The sequence below is a fragment of the Phacochoerus africanus genome, chromosome 16 (assembly GCF_016906955.1).
Source record: "Phacochoerus africanus isolate WHEZ1 chromosome 16, ROS_Pafr_v1, whole genome shotgun sequence".
NCBI lineage: Eukaryota > Metazoa > Chordata > Mammalia > Artiodactyla > Suidae > Phacochoerus > Phacochoerus africanus.
In genome coordinates, this window is record NC_062559.1 from 1237402 (window position 1) to 1261793 (window position 24392).

The 24392-nt window shown below is 58.5% G+C and overlaps 1 protein-coding gene across 1 annotated transcript in view; it reads left to right on the forward strand.

Moving 5' to 3' along the window:
* PTPRN2 (protein tyrosine phosphatase receptor type N2) overlaps window positions 1–24392 on the forward strand; it is a 711364-nt gene that overhangs the window by 667574 nt on the left and 19398 nt on the right. Inside the window, exons 17-21 of the mRNA XM_047763645.1 lie at window positions 1463–1540; window positions 12407–12526; window positions 13649–13815; window positions 19513–19566; window positions 22007–22071. Of these exons, the coding sequence (XP_047619601.1) occupies window positions 1463–1540; window positions 12407–12526; window positions 13649–13815; window positions 19513–19566; window positions 22007–22071 (484 nt within the window). The remainder of the gene's footprint in view (window positions 1–1462; window positions 1541–12406; window positions 12527–13648; window positions 13816–19512; window positions 19567–22006; window positions 22072–24392) is intronic.

Here is a 24392-nt window from a genome sequence, read left to right on the forward strand (position 1 = left end):
TTGTCGGCTGAGCTGCCGTTCACCGGGCGGCACGGTCACCCCTCTGGGATCAGGTGCCTTCCAGGTGGCAGTCATGTGACACAGCCGGGGGGGGGGTGGCCGCGAGTGCCCCTGCCCCACCCCGGTCCTCCAGTCTCCATCTCGGGCGGGGCAGGGGACGATGCCATGGACCTCTCACGACAGGGCTGCTCCAGAAACCTGGTTCCGATGTCCACTTTCAATCCCGTGTTTCTCGCGGTGAAAGCAACGCGTGTGCTCTGCTAAACGCAGTGAAGATTGAAGATGTGTTGCTCTCCGAAGTGCTTTGGCAGAAAAATTTAAAAATAAAAATAAATTGCTTTGGAGCCAAAAAAGCACATGGGAAAAGGAGATGGGTCTTACTTTTCAGGCAGAACTGCTCTCAGGGAAGACACGGGTCTCGTCAGCGGCTGTCGCCTCCGGCACATGCGTATTTTGACCATCAAAACTCCTTATTTCTGCTAAGCATTTTTCCCCTGAAACATTTTTTTTTTCTTTTTTAGGGCCGCTCTTGCAGCATGTGGAGTTTCCCAGGCTAGGGGTCCAGTCGGAACTGTAGCTACTGGCCTACACCACAGCCACAACAACACCAGATCCAAGCCGCGTCTGCGACCTACACCACAGCTCACGGCAATGCCGGATCCTTCACCCACTGAGCAAGGCCAGGGATCGAACCCACAACCTCATGGTTCCTAGTCGGATTCATGAACCACTGCGCCACGATGGGAACTCCCCCTGAAGCATTTTAATTGGGGCTTTCAGTGAGAGTAACGTAGTTTTACCTGTATTGTGTGGGTTGCTGTGAATTGCTGGTTTTAATTACAAATCACTACATTAGATGCACAAAAAGTGACTTTTCCCGCTCCCCTCCCCCTCCAGCGGCCCGTCGCTCTTCTGTCAGAGTGACTTCCCTCTGTTCCTTTAGCCCTTTCCCACTTCCATGGTGCCCGAGGTTGTAAGGAGGGCATCTTCCCACCCGCAGCGTTCACGGGCATTGCCAAGGTCGCCGGACCCGTGTTCAAGGGCATGCGCCTCATGCCAGCCCTTCTCAGACCCAAGTGTGGGGCGAGGCTTTAAGGTGACCTGGGACTGAGAGCTGGTGGCCTCACGTGTCACCATGGACTCATGTGTGACTGCGACCTTTACACGCAGAGAATTTTCAGTCTTGGATCAAACCCTGGGGTCTAAAGAGTGGCTGGGGACCCAGGAAGGACCCAGTCTCCAGGGGGCTGCCCTCCCTTGCTTCTGATGCCGCGCCGTCTCCCCCGTTCCAGCCCCCATCACCAGCTCCAGGCGCCGCCTAAGATCCAGGCCGGCTTGGGTCAGGAGGGGCCTCGGGAGGGGCAGGCGCGGGACCCGCGTGCCCCCAGCCCCCAGCCAACGCCCGGCCTCCAGGCTCCCAGGCAGTTTGCAGCTAACCTTTCGCCTGTGTCTGGTTCCGCAGATGGACCACGACCCCAGGAAGCCCGCGTACATTGCCACCCAGGGACCCCTGCCGGCGACCGTGGCTGACTTCTGGCAGGTGAATCTTTTTAAATTCAATTTTGTTCTGAAAATAGGATCTTATCACATGGATCTTGCATAACCTCTGGATTCATTTAAACCAAGGCGAATTTGTTTACAGGAGTTCATCAGATGTCACTTGATTTCAGAATTTATATGAGCCCTTTATTTATTTATTTATTTATTTTGTCGTCTTTCTTTCTTTTCTAGGGCAGCACTCACAGCATATGGAGGTTCCCAGGCTAGGGGTCCAATCGGAGCTGCAGCCACTGGCCGAGGCCAAAGCCACAGCCACGCCAGATCCAAGCCGCGTCTGCGACTTACACCGCAGCTCACGGCAATGCCAGATCCTTAACCCACGGAGCAAGGGCAGGGGTAGAACCCACTACCTCATGGTTCCTAGTCGGATTCGTTAACCACTGAGCCATGACGGGAACTCCTAATATTTTTTATCATCAATCTTTGTTTCCCAGAACTTGAGTATGAAAACTTCTCTTTGAAAGATTGAATGCTTGAAACCATACTTTTTAGCTGCTTTATGATTTCATTTCATGAACTATAAAGACACGAAGGTAAGAATGGGGGTCTGATTGTCGTCGCTCTCTCTGTGGAGTCTCCGTAAGAATGTCTTTTAAGAGCCAGGCTGGTCTCTTCATCCAGCAAAATCCTGGACACCCAGACCAAGCTGGGACCTGGAGAACTCACGTCACACTGGCCAGTGGGAGGGAGCCAGGGAGGAACACGGGTCTGCCCTCTCCAGACCCCTTGCCCTCTCCATCGCCCGCCGTGGGCAGGGGTGCGAGGAGAACACAGTATCGCTCAGCAATGGCACACACGCCTGCTGCGTGTTGGGCACCTCGGTGTCCCCAGAACAGGCACAGAGAGCCCTCGAGGACAGCCCAGTTGAGGCTGAGATGGTTCCCAAGGCAGGTGACGGGGCCGAGTGGTGAGTGGCCTCCAGAGCTGGGCCTTCGGGTCCCTGGCGACGCCCTCCTCTGACCCAGCCGTTCCTGCAGCACAGACGGACCAGGTTCCCTGGTCTGTGTCGCCTGGGGGCTCAAGGTCCCTTCCCAACTTTGCTGCCAGCCCTGGAGAGTGGTCTCTGTGTCTCCTCTGAAAGGGAGGAAGGGGCCCAGGCTTTGCTGAGCGTGCTTCTTGCCTCATAGCACAGCAGATTCCAACGTGCCCATTGTCATGGCCAGACAAGCCCACGTCGGTGAGCTTATGCGCCCCACGAGCCCCAGCAGGAGACAAGATCCCGACGCAGCAGGGTGGCCCTGCTCTCTCAGGCTTGTCGCCGTTGGAGAAAGGAGTGGGCCGCAGCCCTGTCATCATGGCCTGGGGCCGGTGGAGGATGCATGGGTCCCCCCACTTGAGCTCGGCCGGCCCAGGGTCTTCCCGATGCCCCCCGGAGCCCCGGGCCTGGCGCTGCCCGCAGAGTGGCGTGGGAATCCCGTGGCAGCATAGGCCCTGCCCAGTCACCTCGGCTGCCCAGCTCCTAGCATGCGACAAGCAGGGCACCCTGAGCTGCGCACCAGGTGAGGGACCGAGACACGTCTTCGCTCGCGACAGCCTCCGCGCTCACGGCCTTCGCCCGTCACCAAGTGCGCCCTCAACCTGGGCGTTGTAGGCGAGGTTTCACCTCCTCCAGCCTCGGGTCTCGGCCGTCACATCATGTGGGCAGAGCTGCTCTTGCCAAGAGTCGCGGCTTCCTGTGGGCACGGTGTCACCTGGCGTCGTAACCGTCAAACCCTCGCTGCCAGGCTCTGTGCCCAGACCCATCAGCTTCGTGACCCAGGAGGCGAGAGGGTCACAGGCCGCCGCCTTCGCGTGGCTGGTGCACAGGGGGACTGCGATTCTCACTGCATCACGCGTGGCTGCAGCCATGGGGCGGCTCATTCTGTCAGCACGTCCAGCCCATGAGATGTTCTGCCGTGGGGCGGCATCTGCTGTCGGGGCCCGTGTCCTTGAGACGGGAGGGAAGAATCTCACGTATCACACCCGGAGAAAAAGGCTACGGGGACGCGAGGGCGAACGCCGAGGGGACGCGAGGACAAACGCCGAGGGGACGCGAGGACAAACGCCGAGGGGACGCGAGGACAAACAGTGAGGGGACGCGAGGGCAAACGCCGAGGGGACGCGAGGACAAACAGTGAGGGGACACGAGGGCGAACGCCAAGGGGCCATGCAGTGCAGACAACTTAGACACCCCTCAGTCGGCGTTGATCAGACGTCCTTCAGCGGGTGGCAGATACTCTGCCCAAGGAGGGTTGTGGCCAGCAGGTGCCTCTCCCGGGATGCTGGGCACATAACACGCCCGCCTCGGAGAGACCCTGTAGCAAGGACCTGCCTGCTTGTCTCCACCAAATGCCCTTGACCGAGACACCGTGGTCGCCACACCCCTGCCCTCCAGGATCCAGTTGCAGGTGGGACACAGTTCAGAGGTGTGGCCCTTGGCTCGGAGGCCTCTTCCTCGTCTGAGAGTGGCTTCTTCACGGCCACGCTGCGCAGGTCGGCCTCTGAATCCTGTATTGCAGGAGCGGCCCTCCAGCAAGCACGGATCCTTAGTGAGTGCCCGAAAGTCCCGGGCTGGACATTCTTAAAAAAAACTCAAGTCCAGGGAGTTCCCGACATGGCACAGCAAAAACGAATCTGATTAGTATCCATGAGGTTGCAGGTTCGATCCCCGCCGGCCTCGCTCAGTGGGTTAAGGATCCAGTGTTACCATGAGCTATGGTGTAGGTCACAGATGTGGCTTGGATCCTGGGATCCTGTGGCTGTGGTGTAGGCTGGTAGCTGCAGCTCCCATTCGACACCTAGCTTGGGAACCTCCATATGCTGCAGGTGCAGCCCTAAAAAGACCAAAAAAAAAAAAAACCCAAGTCGAGGTTTCCCACTCCCTCTGGCCCCACAGAAGGCCCGTGGAGGAACTATGCCTGCATTTAGGCTTCGTGCAGAAGACAGAGCCTTTCAAAACCTCGCTGAAGTGTGCGTTCCTTTAAGAAACCTGATGGGAAACGTAGGGTGTTTTTTGGCAAAGACGGCGAGCCGAGGAGGAACCTCTCAGTAAGAGCTCACGTCTCACCCATCGTCTGGGCTCGTGGCCTTTAAGTCTGACCCAGGAGCTCGGCACGTGTTGCAGAAAATGTGGAGGCATCTTCCTTGCACGAGGGTTCGAGAGCCCGAAGCCCCCACCCACCCGGAGGAGCTCCCAGGGGTATCTTCTGTGTGCCCGTTCCGTGAGGAGGGCCCCGGCGAGGGGGCGGCGTGAGCCCTGGGGGCCCGTCCTCGGCACAGAGGAGCCCGGCTGGGAGCTGGAGGCACAGCGTCCCAAGTAAGATCCCGTCACAGGCCACAGGTGGGTGGATCTGGAGGACATTAGCCCACCCCGTGCCGCGGCTAAAAGCGAGGCGGATGCTGAGCTGCAGATGTAGGGAATGTTGCAACAGGACAAGTGGCAGTCACAGGAGGCTGGAGAGAGGCCTCGGGCGGGCAGAGGGGACAGGAGGCGCCGAGAAGCCCAAGGTCATTGGCTCGGTCACCACCACACGCAGGGGCTCCCGCCAGGCCCCTCGCTCCTGACCCCCTCCCCTCCGGGCCCTGCGGGAACACACAGCACCGTTCACCGTCTAATTCGAATTCTTCCTCCAAATGCCGTGATGTGCTTTCATGGTATTTTACTCCAAGAGCAAATACTCCAGCTGGATGGCCTTCCCGTGGGGGTGGGTTCGGCCTTGAGGACGGCGGTCTGCTCCCGGTGAGCGCGGGAGGGCAGAGCGGGAGGGAGGTGACAGTTAGTGAGCACTTACTGTATCCTGCGCCCTGGGCAGGCGCTCGAGGTGTGGGGACCTCACTCACGGTCCCCACGAGCTGGGTGGAGCTGCCAGGAGCTGCGGGCCCCCGACGAGGTCCCACAAAGACGGCAGGTGGACGGTGGGGGCCCTGGGAGGGCCGGGAGGGCCGGAGTGGGGAGGCAGAGGTGTGGTGGGGGAGCCAAGAAAGTTCTGGAGGTGGTGGCGTGATGGTTGCCCCACGGGCAAAGGTGCTCAGGCCCCTGAGCTGCACCTAAAGCTGGGCGTTTCCATGAGACGTGTAGAATAGAAATTCTAGAATTTCTCTAGAACAAGAGAAACTCGCCATCTCTGAGAGACGAGACCCAGAGACTCACAAGGACTCTCCAAACCCCACCTCGGCCCCCAGGTGTCCCCCTGCTGAGTACACCTTGACCTGGACAGGGAGGGGGGCAGGCGGGGTGTCCACACTCAGCTCAGAGCGGCCACCCTGCTGAGACGAGGAGGGTCAAGGGGATTGATGCCGCCTCTCCAGGCACAGAGCTACGTCGGCCGTGCGTGCATGTGTCTGTGTGCATGTGTGTGTGTGTGTGTGTGTGTGTGTGCGCGCGCACACGTGGGTGCACCCAGGGCTGGAGCCGGATGGAGGCTTCTCTGCGGCCACAGTTTCCCACAGGGTGGGGAGGCCAGTGCACCTGCCGGGAGTGGCTGCTGGACTCACACACCCGCGCTGGTGCCTCCTGAGCGTCCCAGCTGAGCGATGCGCAAGCTCAGGGATGGGACACTGCAGGGCTGGACAGGTCACCTTTCCTGCTCCTGGGGGGGGGGAGGGCGCAGCCAGGACACGTGGGAACCTCTAGCCTTGCCCGCCCTGCGTGACAAACTTTTTGGTAACTTTCAGACAGAATGGGAGGCTGGGGACTGGGACACAGACCCCGAGGCAGAGGGGCACAGGTCTGCTCAGGTCAGCAGGAATTCAGCTGGTGCACAGGTAGTGTTGACACTTAACTGCTGCTATTAACACTTTACCAAGAAAAAAAATGCCCCCTGTCGATTTCCATCTCCCGCTTTCTGGGAAGGCACATCCGCTCTGAAGTCTCCGCAGGAGCAAGTGCACTTGCTCTTTTCCAAAAGCAATGGGCTTGATTGTTTCGTTCTTGTCTTTTTAGGGCCACGCACGTGGCCTATGGAGGGTCCCAGGGTCGGGGTCAAATTGGAGCTGTAGCCGCCGGCCTACACCGCAGCCACAGCAACACAGGATCTGAGCCGTGTCTGCGACCTACACCACAGCTCACGGCAACACCGGATCCTTAACCCACAGAGCGAGGCCAGGGACCGAACCTGCGTCTTCGTGGATACTAGTCAGATTCTTTTGGCGCCGCACCACGACCGGAACACCAATAAGGCGTTTTAATCCTGTCGCACCCCTGAGCCCTCGTTCTCATGATGGGCAAGGACGCCCGAGTGAGGTGCCCTGGGAGCCCCCAAGACGGTAGCAGTCTCTCCTTCCAGGGCCTGACTGTGGGGGGCGGGTTAGGCAGACCCTCGGGAGCGAGGTCAGGAGTGTCAGGAGTGAGCTGTGCACAGCGCGGCGACCCTGCAGCTGCCGCGTGGGGACCCGCAGACAGGGAGCTGGAAGGTGGCAGCCCTGTCTCCATGGCTCCCACCTCTGGGCAGGTCAGCAGACAGGTGACCACTCTGCGGCCAGTGTCATCCAAGCCCCCGAGCCGAGCCCGGAGCACCCGAGGTGACCATCCCAGACAGGAACCCGGTGCCATCCCAGGGCCCCCCATCTGCAGGCCACCTGGTCACATGGTCCCCTCCCCATCAGGAGACCGTGTCAAATCAGGGCTCGTGATGTCTGGTTCCCTAAGAGGCAGGACCTGGAGCAGGACGTCCGCTGGGCCCTGGGTCTGTGGCTTTCTCCTGTTCCCTCCTGCTGCCGACCCCGTGCGGGCCTGGGCCACCTACCCTCAGGAAGGGCGTCTTTGCAGGTGCTACTGACTCTGCAGAGTCGGGAGGGTGCGGAAGGAGAGGTTTACTGAGGAACCCCGTTAACTGGTGGGCTGGTCAATTTTAAAGCACATCATTTGACCAATTTCAGGGGAACACGAGAACCGAGGGGGGAGAATTGCTGGAGAAACCTGGTGTTTGGTTTCCATGAGTTCAGAAGTCCTTTAACTGTGGCTCGAGACTTGCCAGGACTTTTTTTTTGTTGTTGTTGTTCTTTTTGTCTTTTCTAGGGCCACACCCACGGCAGTGGGAGGCTCCCAGGCTAGGGGTCCAATCGGAGCTACAGCTGCTGGTCTACACCACAGCCACAGCAACACAGGACCCAAGCCGCGTCTGCGACCTACACCACAGCCCACGGCAACGCCGGATCCTTAACCCACGGAGCGAGGCCAGGGATCCAACCCGAAACCTCATGGTTCCCGGTCAGATTCGTGAACCACTGCGCCACGACGGGAACTCCTTGCTTTCTTTCTTTCCCTCTTTCTTTTCTTCCTTTTCTCTCCTTCCTTCCTTCCCTTTTTTCTCTCTTTCTCCTCCTCCTCATCCTTCTCTTAATTCACAAGAGGATCAGATGCATTTACATCGAGTCCCGATTTGAACAGAAAGACGGCAGCCTGCGTGGAGGCCCTTTCCATCCAAGAAGCCGGCGTGCGTATTAAATTTGAAGCGTGACCCCAGGCCAGGGGCTGTGATTCTAAGTGACAATAGTCGTGGGCCCAGTGATGTCCCTGCAGTCACGTACCTGCCGTGAACACCTCCGGAGTTAATGCGCACCGCTCGGTGTAAAAGCAGCTTGGTCTGTGAGTGGCCTCGCTGCGGGATGCCTGCGTGACACCCACCAGCCATGTCGCATCTGCTCCACAAACAAGGAAGCGGTTCTCTCTTTGCAATAGAATTTGATGCGAGTGAAATGGCAAGACGTTCTCATAGAGGGGTTTTCTCCTTCTTGCCTGAGTGGCAACACATTTTAGGGGCGGCCGAGGGTGTTTATCTGCCATCACGACTGGCTTGGGCTCCGGTCCGATCCTCCAGCTGGAAGACCCACTCCTGCCCTCTCTGCCCTTCCTGGGGGTCGGCGCTTGCTCTCAGCTTTGCCACCATTCCCGCTGGGTTTGGTCTCGAAAGGAAGCCCACGCTGGCAGCTTTGTTTCCTGAGACACAAATCCGGTGGGCGTGTGAAGAGTCATGCGTGGAGCGGTGGTGAAGATTTCTCAGGACCTTCTCGTGCGTGTGGTCAGCCCTCCGGCCCAGCGTTTATGGTCCGACACCCAGCCTGTGACCGTGTGGCTGCAACCGACCAAGGCCGGGACGACGTGGTGGGGCGTCTCTTGAGATGAGCGCCGGGCGGGCGCGGGGCTTGGGGCCTGCTCTGCAGAAGGGGTTCCAGGCGCTGCTCTTCTTTGTGGCAGAGCCTCCGCCACATCAGATTAACAGAAAACACAAGCGCTCTTAGCTCCCGCTCTCTCTCTCTCTTTTTTTTCAATTAGTTTTGTTTGTTTGTTTGTTTGTTTGTTTGTTTTTTGTCTTTTTGCTATTTCTTGGGCCACTCCCGTGGCATATGGAGGTTCCCAGGCTAGGGGTCCAATCGGAGCTGTAGCCACCAGCCTACACCAGAGCCACAGCAACGTGGGATCCGAGCCGCGTCTGCCACCTACACCACAGCTCACAGCAACGCCGGATCGTTAACCCACTGAGCAAGGGCAGGGACCGAACCCGCAACCTCATGGTTCCTAGTCGGATTCCTTAACCACTGTGCCACGACAGGAACTCCTCTCTCTCTTTTTTTAATCGACTCCTTATCGTGTTAAAATTGCATCTTCAAGGCGGGCCTAAGCTCATCTCTCTTCAAGCTACGAAAAGAAGTTGGCAGCGGAGCGCGTGTCAGGGTGGTGGGGCTGCGAGGCCCGATCTGGGGATCCTGCGGCAGCAGCTGCAGCGAGCATGCAAACAGGGTCGAAGATCCGCTCTTGTGTGCAGGAAGCAGGTCCTGGGAGGATTTCTGCCTGGCAAGCCTTTGATAGGATTTCCTTTGAGGTCTCCCTCTACAGAAATAGTCAAAAGATCTCTTTTAAAAATATGCATTGGTTTCAACTCAGCATCAGCTGTAATAAGTCACTGCGCTGGATGTGTGGGTGGGGGAAGGGGCGCGCAGACAGGCAGGGTCCGGGAGAAGAAAGACCGGCCGACGCAGACCCAGGGGGTCCCTGGTGGAAACCTAGGTCCCGGGGGACCCAGGGAAAGGCAGGAGGCGTCCAGCCTGGAGGGACACGGTGCTGGGCGAGAAGATGCCGGCCGCTCACCTGTTCGGGGGGGATCATCTCCCCTCGAATCAGGCCTCGGCGGGGGCTTCAGGGGAGCTTTGTTGGCGAAACACTCGTCCTCAGAGAAGACTTCCAACCAGGCGATGCTGTGGCTTCTTTCCATCTGCTCTAATTGGCTTAATGTGTGAAATTTCACGCTGCTCCTTCCCACCCCCCGTGGACGGCTTGCGGTGGACACGAGCCCTGCGTCCGTGAGCCTGCTCGCCTCCCATCAGGTCAGGGGACCACATGCCGGCGATTTAAACCAGCAGAAGGGCGTCCCCTCCCGGCTCAAGAGGCCAGGGGTTGGGATCCAGGAGCCACGGGGCCACCCCCCCCCCACCGCCGAAGCTCTGATGGGAGGGTCCCTGCAGCCTTCAGGGGTCCCGACGCCCCTGGCAACACCTCCCCAGGCTCGGCCCTCGGCCCCCAGGGCATGTCCCCCATCCTCTGTCGGCCTAGGCCTACCGAGCGGAGCAGAGCCTTGCTCTCTCCACGGCATCTGCCGAGCCTGTGTCCAGCGGAGGCCACACGCCTGGATGCCATGCTGATGACCTCAGCCTGTCTTTTCTGGGGACAAAACCCAAGCATAGCAAAGAGCAGCTCGGGACTTTTCACCAACAGTCAGGAAACCTACTCGGTTGGATCACGTGACAGCCCAGGTATGTATTTCACATCCCTTGGTCTCCTCGGGACCCACCGAGGCTTGTGTGTGGACAGCTTGGTTTTGATCCGGGGCAGCAGCTTCTGCTTCCTGTTGAGGAAAAGTAACCCACTTTGCACCAACGAAGGACATTACGGCCAGGCCCCCCCCCCCTGCCATGACCTCTGACCTCCTGAGCCTTGCCAGGGGCTCCGGGGATGTGCCCACTGAACCAGCAGATGCCCATGAACGCTGTGTCCTCTGACGCTCGGCTGAACGCAGAGCGCTGGCAACGGCCCTTTCCGATGTTCACCTGCCTGCTCTTGAATCCAGCAGGTCGCCTGCGTGAATGCCAACCGCAAGCTTAGGTGGGCTCCGGGTCGTTCCTTACGGCCTCGAGGCGGGAGACTCGGGTTTCTCACAGGTTTGGGGCGCAGATCCAGCCTCCGGGTGGGCAGCACCCTGCAGAACCCAAGCCCAGGAAGACAGCAAGTGTGACTCCCCCGCTCGGAGGCGGAACCCACATACCTGGGATTTGACGCGACCCTCTGTTCCCACCAAGGCCCACGTTGGCCTTCTCGGTGGGTTCCGAAGTCCCGCTGGTGGGCACCACGGCGGGAGGTGGACAGGGCAGGTGCAGGCGGCCGCAGGCAGGGCGTGTTGTTGGTGCCCGCGTGGGCTGTGATGTGTTTGATTCTAGTGGTTTCTCTCTCTGCTTTCACTGTGACCTGAAAAGAAATAGGAACTGGGGGGGGGGGGTGTTTTTTAAATGACATTTCATTTGGCTTCAGTCTTCTTTTTTTTTTTTCTTTTTGCCTCTTCTAGGGCCACTTCCCGCAGCATATGCAGGTTCCCAGGCTAGGGGTTCAATCAGAGCCATAGCCACCAGCCTACGCCAGAGCCACAGCAACGCGGGATCCGAGCCGTGTCTGAGACCTACACCCCAGCTCACAGCAACGCCAGATCCTTAACCCACTGAGCAAGGCCAGGGATCGAACCCGCAACCTCATGGTTCCTAGTTGGATTCGTTAACCACCGCGCCATGACGGAAACCCCCTCATTTGGCTTCAGTCTTAACCAAACCTTCAGGGACCCGGAAGGACGGCCCCTCTCTGGGTGAGGGGCTTCTTACAACCCTGCCCGGGGTCACAGGCGGAGCTCAGCGGGTCCCTCGTGGTCTAGATCATTGGGTTTTCTGACACTCACGGAATCGGTGCTTCTCCCTTTCGTGCTGGCTTCTGTGAGGTCTCCACTGTTCCAAGGCCCACTGAGCTGCTTGGTGTTGGAGGGACTGACTGGGGGCAGGTCTGCAAGCCTGGAAAACTCAGAAAGCCTCACGCTTTGAATTCTTGGATTTGCGCAGAGGAGGAAGGGACGTGGGTCTGAGCATAATTCAGATGAGCGTGGGCTTTTCTGTAATCACATTAGCAAGTCCCATTAAGTTCCCCTGTGAATGGTACACAGTGAGGGGCCTTCAGAATATTGACTCTTCGTATTGCCGGGGCATATACACCGCAAGGCCTGTGTCTGATTTCCAGAATCTAATTTAAAGGGGGACTTTTCTAACAACAGGACAAGAAAGCCTTCTGTGTTTGAGATTTGTGCCTCTTTTAAGGACCACGATGGCCGTGGGATTGGTCAATCCGTATTTTAAAGAAACGGAAGCTCTCTTGGCTGCACAATGAAGGTCTCAATGCAGTCGCTGCCGAGACCTCCGTGAAGCTGGTGTCACCAGCCCGGGCAAAGCAGCCCCCCCCCCCCGCCAACTCCTCTTGCACACGCCTCTCTGTGGCCCCACGGAGGCTGTGGTGGGAGCTGTTGTGCCCTGCGTCCTCACCCACAGGTTCACAGCTCCAGAGCTGGGGCTTTTTTGCAAGCACCTGGGTTTGAGGGCTTTTGTGCCTGCCATTGCGCGTGTGTGAGCGTGGGTCTGGCTGCTGCTTTGCCCCCCGGGGCTGGGCCGGGACGGGGCTGTGATGCGTGATCAGGTCGGCTTGGGAGGCCCTCGGGGAAGCCACAGCAGCTGCAGAGTCGCTGGTCTAACGGACCTGAAGTGAGGTCCTGTGAACGGCGTGGGTCCGGGGCACTGACTGCCCTGCGGGGAGGGCTCAGCCGCTGATGCCAGCCTCTGCCTGCAGATGGTGTGGGAGAGTGGCTGCGCCGTCGTTGTCATGCTGACCTCCCTCTCCGAGAACGGTGTCGGGCAGTGCTACCACTACTGGCCGGATGAAGGCGCCAACCTCTACCACGTCTATGAGGTACGTCCCTGAGGCGCCCCCTGGGGGCCGCGGGCTTGGGGGCCGTGGCTTTGGGGGGCTGTGGGCCATGACCGGTGTGGGCTCTGGGGCTGTGGGCTCAGGGACCGTGGGTCATGGGCTTGAGGCCAGAGCAGGTGCGGCCGCTGCCCCTTCGAGCTGCACTGTGCTGTGGGTCCCCTTAGCAAGGGTCCCCCAGACCCGTGGTCGGCAGACCCCCGGCCCCCTGCAGACCCTGTGCCACGGGGCACTCTGGGAGAAACGGTTTTCATGTTTCACATGTTCTGCATCCAAATTCGGACAGAAGGGACCCCCAACATGAGCTCCCTGGGTGGTCTCGTGAGCCTGGTTCTGGATAACGGGGCTCTCATGGGTCCAGTTTCAGGACGAAGGCCCTGATGACCCTGGCTCTTCGCTACCTGCCTGTACCCCAGCTCCCACCGCCCCTGGGGCCTGTCCGCAGGGTTGGCCTTCTTATCTGGGGTCACCTGCTGACACGTTCATTTCTCTGGCCTGACTCTTGCCCATTGAGACGGAATGAAATAAACGTGAGCCATCCAAGGGGTGCCAGGGTGTGCTCTGGGGCCTGTCGTGCATGAAAATGAGTCGCAGCGCCCAAGTGCCACAGCAGGACCACGTGAGACCAGGGAGGCTGACCCTGAGTCGGCCGTGGCCTTGGGGCCCTGCCTGGGCTTTCCCGGCTCAGGGCCCCTTTGGGTGTCCTTTCTGAGGCAGGCGCTGCCTCTCTGATGCAATTCCCGGGGGAGTGGAACCCCCAGGGGGGCTTCTGCTCAAAAGTATCTGTTTTCCCTGGGGATTTTCTTGAAGGTTTACATGGCTGAAAAAAGACCCCAACGGGAGTCGCTCGGGTTCGAACACGTTTGTTGTCACCTGGTTGGACTGTTCGGCCCCCAGGTGACATAAAACACCCGCCCAAAGGGGTCTCTGCACTCACCCCCCTGAAGGCGGGCGGGGTGGTCGGAGGGCCTCCCGCCACGTGCCCTCCGTGCCCCGTGGTCCCCACCCCCTCCGCCGCTGCATCCCGCTCCGCAGAGGGGCCGGCGCCGGCCCAGCCGGTCCCCCGCCGACCCCTGTTCCCGCCGCGGCCGCTGTCTCCCCGCCCAGGTGAATCTGGTCTCTGAGCACATCTGGTGCGAGGACTTCCTCGTGCGGAGCTTCTACCTGAAGAACCTGCAGACCAGCGAGACGCGCACCGTGACCCAGTTCCACTTCCTGAGCTGGCACGACCAGGGAGTGCCTTCCTCCGCGAGGTCCCTCCTGGATTTCCGCAGGTAAAACCCGCAGCCCGCCCGCCCACCCGCAGGGGCCGCGCTCAGGGTGTGGACGCACAGGGAGGGAGGGCGGTTCCTCGGCAGGTTCCCGTGTCCAGGGGGGCGCGTGCCCTAAGGCGCAGCCTCTCTCTTCTGCGTGCCTCTTGCAGATACTTTGTGTTTTGTTGGGGGGGGGGGCGCAGGGAGGGGGCATGACGTTTGCTCGCATATGCAGGGCAGGGCTGTTCTGGCTCAGAGGTGTTCAGATGTGAGTGGGAAACGGGCGTCTTAGAAGCCCGGGAACGTGCTCATGCGTCTTCAGTGGTGCAGGAGCCTGGCGTGTGTATTTCGCGGATACGGAGCAAGAAAACCCGGGTTTCCTTTGGCGACTACTCTGGTTAGATGCGGCCAAGAAACTCAGGCCCGGAGTCGGAGATGAGTCCCTGCACGTGTCTGTGTGCTGGCAGTGCCGTCTTGAAGCTGACCCCTTACAAACATCGAGTCTTTGGTTCACACGCTAGTCGGCGAGGCACCTGCGGGGCTGGCTTGTTTTAAAGTGTATTTATTGAACTGGTGGAATGAACGCTAGGAAGATAGTGGCAATGCAAAAAGAAAAGCATGAGTGAAGACAAGCATTGGGCATCCGATTCGGTGATACCCGTTCATCAGCATTGGCTGTTTAATGGCAGCAAATCAATAAACCACTTCCGAGAGAGCAAAGCTGTTGAAGGGCCCCCGTAACCAGGTTCTGAGCATTAGAGAGCCTCCCTCCGGGCAGCTGATCGGGAACCTGCCGAGTACAGAAAACAAATAAATAATCAGAACAAGGAACCGGGGACTAAAGGCAACATGCCCTTCAGACCACTTTAAAATCCCGTGAGCTGGAGGTCCCGTCGTGGCGCAGCGGAAACAAATCCGACTAGGAACCGTGAGGTTGCAGGTTCGATCCCTGGCCTCGCTCGGTGGGCGAAGGATCTGGCGTTGCCGTGAGCTGTGGCGTAGGTCACAGACGCGGCTCGGATCCTGCATGGCTGTGGCTGTGGCTGTGGTGTAGGCCAGCGGCTGCAGCTCCAAATGGACCCTTAGCCTGGGAACCTCCATATGCCGCGGGTGTGGCCCTAAAAAGACAACAAATAATATTAATAATAATTGCACGTGCTCGTAAAGTGATTTCCATCAGAACAGGTTGCAGGTACCTAACTCGAGTGTCGCCAGGAAGGCGGGGCGGGGGCACATGTCCGGGTGTCCTGGATGTGCGTGTGGCAGATCCTGAAGGTTATTCTGATGCTATTTCTCCTGCCTTTTAGTCTACTTTGAAAAACACCCCGATTTATTAGAGTCGATCTTTGTATCCAGTAGCCCGTGAAAGCACGCCGGCCGAGACGTGCACACACGGGCACACCCATCCTGCACGCGCACACGCACACACACCCTGAAGGCAGAGTCCTGGCCGCACCTGAAAAGTCCCTCCCAGCCTGTCCCTTGCCTGGGCCTCCGTCACATCTCTCTATACAAATTCACGTCTGCAAACCTCACCTGGGGCACATTCCCGAGAGAGCCTCCTCGGACAATTGTCATTATCGGGAACACGTCGTAGCGACAGGCGGCCGTCCCCTCCTGCCCGGCTCTACGCTCACGGGGTGCGTGGGCGCATCTATGCCTGTGGGCTCGCCCCCCACCCTCATATCCATATATGGGGCTGGGCAGTGTCCCTCCCCCCGGGGTCTAGGAGACAGTAGGTGAAAAGGAAGACGAGCCCCCAGACCCGCCGGGAGCATCTCACTAGAGACAGAGCTTTCCTGCCCCGTTGGCAGCTGAGGTTGCTCCCCCGTGTTCCCTGGGCCGTGGCCGCGATCCTTGCTCCGAGCAGACGCAGCCTGCTTCTTTGCGATTTTCTGTGTCACGTGGTGCCCAGGTGTCCGCCGTCGGAAGGAGAGATGCTTCTGAAGACACTGGTCACTCAGGGCCGCGAGGCCTGCCCTGCACAATAGACCGGCATCCATTCCCGCCCCGGCCCAGCGTGTGCGTCAGAGCCCGGGATGTGTAATTAAATATTTCTGGCGCCCAGAGGGAGCGCATTTACACTTTAAAGAGAAACTGCGAAGCTAAGAGATAATGAGCATCACACGTGAGGCTTTGCTTTCGAAGCGCTCTCGCCATCGCTCCATTCCTCTCTCACGTCTCTCTTTGCAATGACATTCGCCAGCGCTGCTCCCGGTAAAATGGACAAACCCTTACTTTGCCAGCTAATTAGCGGTGGCCAGTGTCATTTTTGTGATGTTGCAGCTAGTAATATGAGCCCAGTTGCATAGTCACAAAAGTGATCATTGGAAACTGTGACTGTGCTGCAGGGACAGTGGGGGAAGCCCCTTTCTGAGCCTCTCACGACCTCTGACCTTTGCTGGCTGGCAGGTGCATGGCGGCTCCTCCTCACTCCATGACCCGTGGGTTGGTTTGTATCGCTAATCCTTCCTTCTTAGGGGCTCCTCCGGCCGAAGTCCAGGCGACACCCGTTTGGCTCAGTGTTGGCGGCCTCTTGCTTTCAGATGGTTGGTTCTAGTCACGTAACGCCAGACGGCCGTGCACGGCTCACCTTCGCCAGTGACCCGCGTCTCTGTCTTGGGTCGACCAGCCAGACACCCGCTTCTGTGGACCTCGGGATGCGTCTGCTTTTCTTCCTTGTGGTGTTTCACGTTTCGACAATACACACCCTGGTTCCCTCTACACAAAATGCGAAACCACGCGGCAGGCTGCCTTTCGGCTCCCCAGCTCCTGGACTGGGGCTGTGTGTGAAAAGGTTTAGCACAGGGCGGGGCTGGCTTGGGTGTTAAAATTGCAGTGAAACCGTCCCAGGTCCAGGAGTTCCCATCGTGGCAAAGCGGAAACGAATCCGACTAGGAACCACGAGGTTGCGGGTTCGATCCCTGGCCTTGCTCAGGGGGTGAAGGATCTGGCGTGGCCGTGAGCTGCGGTGTAGGTTGCAGATGCAGCTCGGATCCCGCCCGCATTGCTGTGGCTCTGGTGTAGGCCGGTGGCTACAGCTCCGATGAGACCCCTCGCCTGGGAACCTCCATAGGCTGCAGGTGCGGCCCTAAAAAAAAGGACAAAAGCAAAACAAAACAAAATAAAACCAAAATACCAAATCAAAAGCTTCCCAGGTCCTGCCTGCCGAGGCAACCAGCCACAACACGCTGGAGAAAATAACATTGGAAATGGATCCTAAGGTAGAGGCAGGAATTGCAGGAATGAGAAGCAAGTCGCAGCCAAAGCAGCCAGGAATTCGCTTTTTTTTTAGCAGCATCTCTCAGCAAGGGAGGTTTTTCTTGTGGAACAGGGCTGGTCTGCGGACTCCCTGTCTTGTCGCTGCCCCAAACCAGCCCAGTTTAAAGAAGGGAATTGGGTGGTCATGTAACTTTTCTTTCTTAATGAACCTTTTTTGTGTTGGTCCCATCAGAAGAAAAGTGAGCAAAACGTGGTGATTGACCCAAAGTTGAGTTGAGTCTGTAGGAATACAGACGGGCCTGTCAGGAAGGAGCTAGAACAAAACGATGGGGGGCGGAGCTGGGGTGGTGCCTGCCTGGAACCCCAGGGACTGAGGAACGCCCGGGAGGGTGCCCTGCCTGAAGGCGCACAGCCGGTAAAGCAGAGCCAGCCCAGCTCTGGTCTGGCGGGTGAGCTTGCCCCGTCCTACACTCACATGCACACGCAGGCACACACACACAGCTGTTCACACACGCCTGGATACACACATGCACGCACACAGCATATTCACACATGCCTGGATACACACATGTACACACACACACACACCTGGATACACACATGCACACACACAGTGTGTTCACGCACGCCTGGATACACACACGTACACATGCGCACATAGCATGTTCACACACACCTGGATACAGACATGTCTGCATGCACACATACACAGCGTGTTCACGCACGCCTGGATACAGACATGTCTGCACACACAGCGTGTTCACACACGCCTGGATACAGACATGTACACACACACACACACACACGGCGTGTTCACGCACGCCTGGGTACAGACATGTCCACACACACACACACGGCGTGTTCACGCACGCCTGGATAGACATGTCCACACACACACACACACAGCGTGCTCATGCGTGTGCGTTCACGCACACCTGGATACAGACATGTCTGCATGCACACACACAGCCTCTGCTGAGCTGCGGACTCCCGTGGCTCACACTTGAGGCACGTCCTTAGGGTCTGGCATCTATTTTGTCGGAGCTGAAGCTCACGTTGCCTTGACAACCTGAGCCCAGAACGGGAGGTTTTAGAAGGAGGAGGCGTGTGTATCTATTTTCCAATCTGTTTTATTCCCAAGGGGCCGAGAAGGTTCGGGGCCTCCCGGCACAGACGTGCCCTTGACTCTAATCAGCTCCCATTTCCTCCGCCACCTCCGCTGCAGTTAACGCTGGGGTGCAGGCCGACGCAAGGAGAGGCCCCAGCAGAAACCACGACGTGGCCGGGGCCGCAGCCCGTTACACCTGGGTCTGGGTCTCACTCCCAGACGCTGCAGCCCCAGGGCACAGGCGGCTCTGCCCACATCCTCCCCGGCTCCACAGCCGGCTCCTCTGCCCTCGTGGTTTTCGGGGAGGCGGCTCCCTTAAGAAGCATCTCCCATCCTCGGATGTGCCCATTGCTTCATGCCACCCCACACCCTCTTAGGGTTTGGGAGCAGAAAAAACGCTGGTGGCACTTCCACTTCCAGCTGCCTCTTGCCGTGAGAGCAGCCTAACCTCTGCCAAGAAGGGTGATCTTTTTCCCACGTCCGGCCTGACAAACCAGATTTCTTTCCACTGTCACTCTTTTTTAATTTTTCCTTCCTGACCTACGTCGTAGAAATCCACGCGGCACATCTTAGAGCACAGCCCTGCCCACGTTTTTCCTTCCAATTAACCAGAATTCAGTCTTTGATTTTCTTTCTTTAGAAATATTTTAGCGAGAATTTCGATAGACTTTATAAACATGCTTACTCGCTTCCCGGAACTACAAACAATTTCCAGCTCACACCGTGAATTTTAAATCCGGGCTCTGTTTTGCTTTCGGACTTGGTTACAAAGTCTCAATCTCTGCTTGGTTCATTTTCATAAATCCTGGTCTCACATCTGCACAACCAGCGGTGTGAAACGTAATCAAATTGACAATAACGGAGGGACTTGCCCCGGCCGTACCTGAGGTTTCTCTGTAATGTAGCTGTCCCTGCAAAACCGACAGATGCGGAGGGGCCTCTGAGATGCTGTTTGGAGACACCGTGGTGCCCCTGCATCCCAGGGGGATGCCTAGGCTGTAAGAAATTTGGAGGGTAAATTGCAAAACTCAGAAATTACAGTGGAGAATCTAGACCTATCGCTGGAGCAACAAGAGGAACAGGAGGGGAGGGGGGAGGAAGGGGGGGGGCGGGCGGCTCCATGGACCTCAGGGCAGAGATCACACTTGTAAAGGGAAAAAGAAAATCGTGGGAAAGGAAGCATGGTTTTCCGAGTTCTATTTCACGATTGACTGTTGCAAAGGGAAATAAATCTTCGGAAGTGTGTAACTTTGATTTTCTTTGTCGAAACAGGCTCCTGCAGAATGTCAAGGAGGGGGCCTATTTGCTTTGGCTTATGAGTTGTTTGGGGTGACAGCGGCAGGAGTCGGGGAGCATAGCCATAACATCTGTGTCTCTCTCTGTTTCAGAAAAGTAAACAAGTGCTACAGGGGCCGTTCTTGTCCGATAATTGTCCATTGCAGGCAAGTACAGCTTTCACCCTGGATTCCCCACCTCACAAGTAGATCCTGGATTGAAACACAGTCCCCACCTCAAAAGCAGATCCTGGTAACCCTGGGAGCTGAACTTCCTAATTGCCTTATAACTCATCCAACTGGTACTTCTAAAGGAAACCAAGAATCTTTTTTTTTTCTTCTTTTTAGGGTGGCACCTGTGGCACATGGGGGTTCCCAGGCTAGGGGTCGAATCGGAGCTGTAGCTGCCGGCCTATGCCACAGTCACAGCAACGCAGGATCTGAGCCACATCTGCAACCTACACCACAGCTCACGGCCACACCGGATCCTTAACCCACTGAGCAAGGCCAGGGATCGAACTCGCCACCTCATGGTTCCTGGTCAGATTCATTCCCGCTGTGCCATGACGGGAAGTCCAAAACCAAGGATCTTAACTACTTTTTCTTCGACCCTCACTGGGCTCCGAGACAGCACGTTTGGCGTGAGGCAGGGTCTCGGCTCCAGCACGCTTGGCAGACGCGTGGGACCCTGCGTCGAGGCTGACAGACACGTGGGGCCAGGACTGGTCACAAGGAGTGGCCTTCGGGTGAGAATCCAAAGGCTCGTGCCCCCAAGGCTTACACCACCAGGAAGAATAGACCCTCCCCAAGAAACCTCCCTCTGCGGAAGGGCTCTGCCCCAGGCTTCACACTCGCTGTTTTGGTGAAGAAACATCTCCATCTCCCAGAACTGCTGGATGGAACAACGTCCTTTCTGCCTGGGGTTGAAAGGAAACAGGACTGCCAGGAACCTGAGAGCAGCAAGTGTGTCCATTCAGTCAAGCAGTGTGTGCGTGTGTCTGGGGATGGGGGTGTGGGTGTGAATGCACCTGCGTGTGTCCTGTGTGTGCATGTGTGTGCATACAGCCGTGTGTGTGTGTGTGTGTGTGTGTGTGTGTGTGTGTGTGGTGTGTCGTGGGGGGGGGTGTCGTGTGTGTCCTGTGTGTGTGTCATGTGTGTTGTGTGCATGGGTCGTGTGTGTCGTGTGTGTGTGTCTCATGTGTGTGTGTGTCTCGTGTGTCGTGGGGTGTGTGTGTCGTGTGTCTGTTGTGTGTCTGTTGTGTGTGTCCTGTGTGTGTGTCGTGTGTGTCGTGTGCATGGGTCATGTGTGTCGTGTGTGTGTGTCAGGTGTGTGTGTGTCGGGTGTGTGTTTCCGTCTGAGGAAGACAAGAACCGAGCGTGGGTCGCACCCTCGGAAGTGGGCTCACACACCTCATGCCACAAGCGGAGCCCGAGCAGCGCCCGTGGGCCGTCGGGTCTGGGAGGCACCGCGGGGCCGGAGGAGGGAGGGAGACCCTGCGGCGACCCGACGGCGAGGGGCGGCCGAGCACAGCGTGCCCGGGTCCTCGCCTCCGCGGCGCCAGTGGCCGGGAGCGCGGTGCGGAAAGGCTCCCTTTGCAGCCCGGGCTCTTTCAACCACTTGTCGAGGCCGAGCTCGATGACTCTTGACGGTGCAGAGACGCCCCGCAGGCCCAGCGAGTTTCCCGGCTGGCCGGCCCGCCTTCGGGTCAGAAACTGAAGGCACAGCTCCTGGAGTCCAGAAGATGGAGACGTATTTTGTCCTTAAGTCGGTTGGTTTTGCCGGGAGTATAAATGCCAAAACCCCCCACGACCCTCAAGCCGCCGGTGGGCACGAGGGAAGCCCTGCTTGACCTGAGCGACACCACGTGCCAGAGCCTCTCTCCGCCCAGAAAAGGCTCTTGCTTTTCTTTCATTTGCCAATGTTGAGCCACGATGCAAAACATTTTCAAATCTCGGGTCCAGATGGTAAATATTCCAATTAGAGCTGGGGGACGAGGAAGAGAGGAAAGAACCCTCGGATTAACGGGGGGCATGTGGGCCCAGCTTCAGAGAGGAAGGGACCGGTCGGCCGGCCCCCCCAGGAGCGTGGACGCGCCTGAGACCTGCGCCCGGCCCTCGTCTTCCATCCTGCATCCTGCGCAGCTCCCAGCCGGCCTCTTACAGATCCTTTGAATACAAATGCCATCACCTCTGACACTGCCAGGCATCTCTTTATTTCTTTTTTTTTTCTTTTTTTTTTTTTTCCTGACGAAATTTGCCGCATCTTTGACCAAAGAGGGGAGAAAAAAGGAAGAATGGAACAAATCGACACAGCACAAGAGCGAATCCCCTCCCAGCTCTGGGCTGAGAGCTGAGAGCCCTCCGATGCTTCCTCCCCCTCCCCTCCCCTCCCCCCCCCTCCTCCCCTCCCCCTCCCCTCCCTCCCCCTCCATCCCCTTCCCGTCCTCCCCCCCCACCCCGCCCTGGTCCCCCTCGCCCCACTCTCTCCCCTCCTCTCCTGTGCCCCGCCCTCCTCCCCTCTGGGGGCCCCCCTCGAGCCCAGGGAAGATGTTGGGGCGTGGGGGACGGCAGGGCCCAGCGCCTCTCATCTCTCTCCCTCTGTTGACAGTGACGGCGCCGGCAGGAGTGGCACCTATGTCCTGATCGACATGGTTCTCAATAAGATGGCCAAAGGTAAGGCTCCGAGCGAGTGGCTTTGTTGTGGCGCGATGGTGTTGCCATGGCAACCTGGGTGCACTCGGCACAAAAAGCCTTGGGGAGAATTAGCCTGTTGTCCCTTTCCTGAGTCGGAGGAACGCTGTTTGCAGCAAGCATGCTCATTTCTGAGGGTCCTCCTTTGTCGCCACCTCCGCCCAGGGTCACACACTGGGCTGGGCGCACAGTAGGTGCCGGGGAAAGGCTGGCGGAGACGTCACGTGTTAACATCCCGAGTCGGGAGAAGGCAGCCTGGACGGTCCAGGGCCGCGGCCGCTCAGAGCATCCTTCGGCACCTCCACCCTGCTCTTTAAATGACAATGGCAAAATGTAGGTTTCGTTTCGCAGCCACCTGAAATCCTGGGTCGTGATTGTCCCGAAAAGGGGTCACCTTTGTCACATCCGTCTGGCCCATGCATCGCTCTCCATGGTCCTGGACCTTTTGCCTGGGCTTGGAGCGCTGTGTGGGGGCAAAGTTTAACCCGTGAGAGCGCAGGGGCTGAGCCCAGCCGGCCCCTCTTGGAGTGTGGCCGCAGAGGGAACCGGGAGCCGGGAGCCCTCCCTTCCGGTGGGAGAGGATCCCCCCGGCCCTGGGCCTGCCTGTGGGAGAACCACCTGCTGTTCAGCACAGACCCCGGATCCTGCTGGTCCCTAAACCGACCTGTTCTTGGGGTGCCTGTCAGCCTCCCAGGGGACTTGGGAGGGAAACGCTGGGAAGGGCGACACCTTCGGTCCCCCTCCCACCTGTGAAAACATCGTCCTCTCCACATCGGTTTGCGCACACGCGCACATGCACACGCACACACACACACACACGTGTTCTTAGCTAGGGTACGCTCCCCCCGGAACCCCCACACCTCATCCTTCGCCCGGCGTAAGAGCAGATGCTGATTATAGAAATGCTACGCCAACACCAGCCTCTTTGAAGTAAGCATTTTTCTTACTCCATTTTCTCCTCATTAAAAAAAAAAGGAAATTGGAACACGTCTTTAGCCCAAGGATGTAGATGCATGAAGATAAAATAATTGCCCCGTGTTACCCGTCTGGACTAGAGCTTGAGCACGCGGCCAGCCCTACAGCTGGTCCCCAGAGGACTAGCTGGGGTCCAGAGCTGGCCCTCTGGGCGCTGCAGAGGCTCCCTGCTGGTGGCCGGGGACAATGACGCCAGGCTCGCACCACAGAGACCATTCTATGCCCCTGAAGTAGCCTGGTGCTCGCGTCGTGCAAACAAAGAAACAACTGAAGCAAAAAGCAAAGCCTTCAATGCCGCTTTCATAACGCGTTTTGGTCTTTGAGCAACAAACCTAACTTTTTTAGTCGAAGCATCCTTTGTTCCCTGCTAGTGCCGCTGTGTCGCCACACCTACGTCTGTCTCCTCACTTGCAACGTGCGTGGCCGCAGGCTGGATCCCTTCGTGGAAAGTGTATTTCTCCCCTGGTCATTGCCCTGCCTCTCTGCTGTCACGCACACTGTTTCTGTTCTCTTAAACCAAGAGACACACATCGTCTCACGTTGGAGGTGACGCCTCTGTGAGCCCCGTGACCCGCCAGCCTGCTGGGTACCCAGTGTGCAGAGCCTGGCTCGGCCGAAGGAAAGGAGCCCACGGCCGGGCGGGCACCGCTGCCTTCTCGGTATCTGGGGGGGCCCGGGGTCCACTCGCCATGTGCAGCACCTGGCTGAGGGGTGGTGCTGGTCTGCTCCGGGAGAAGCGGGAAGTGCCAACGCTCCAGGCAGGCCCGACCCCCCAGCCCCCGCCCCGTGGTGCCTGCATCACGTCTGCTTCCCCAACAATGCGAGCCCAGCCGGGTGGAACCAGCCAGGGAGCGGGGAGGGCTGGGCGGGGGGGGGTCTCCATCCTTTCCTGAGATTGGTCACCCCTCCTCTGTTCCTGACCTGCTCCCCTCTGCCCGGGGGGTCTGCTGTGTGAAAGCCCCTGACCTGGGGCCCCGGGCCGTGGTCTCGGGGGAGATCAAAGGGCGGGGGGGCCCTCCGCCGGCGAGGTGGGCCTTTCCCAGGCCACCCCAGCAAGCAGCCGCTGGGGTTTTGTTCTGACCCAGGCTGGCGGGGCCCGAGTGGCCGAGGCCGCCTTTGTCTGGCCTGAGAAGCTGGAGGCCCCGCGTTCATCAAGTGATCAAAGGCCTGGACACGAAACCTTTCTTCCCGCTTCCTTTTCTTAAAAGGAATGAATTGCAGGAGGACCAAAGAATGCCTCCCCAAAGCATCCTGCTCGCCGGCCCCAGATCGGCCCCTCGGCCGGGAGGCCAGCCCAGAGCACTCAGCCGGCCGGCTGCGGCCTCAGC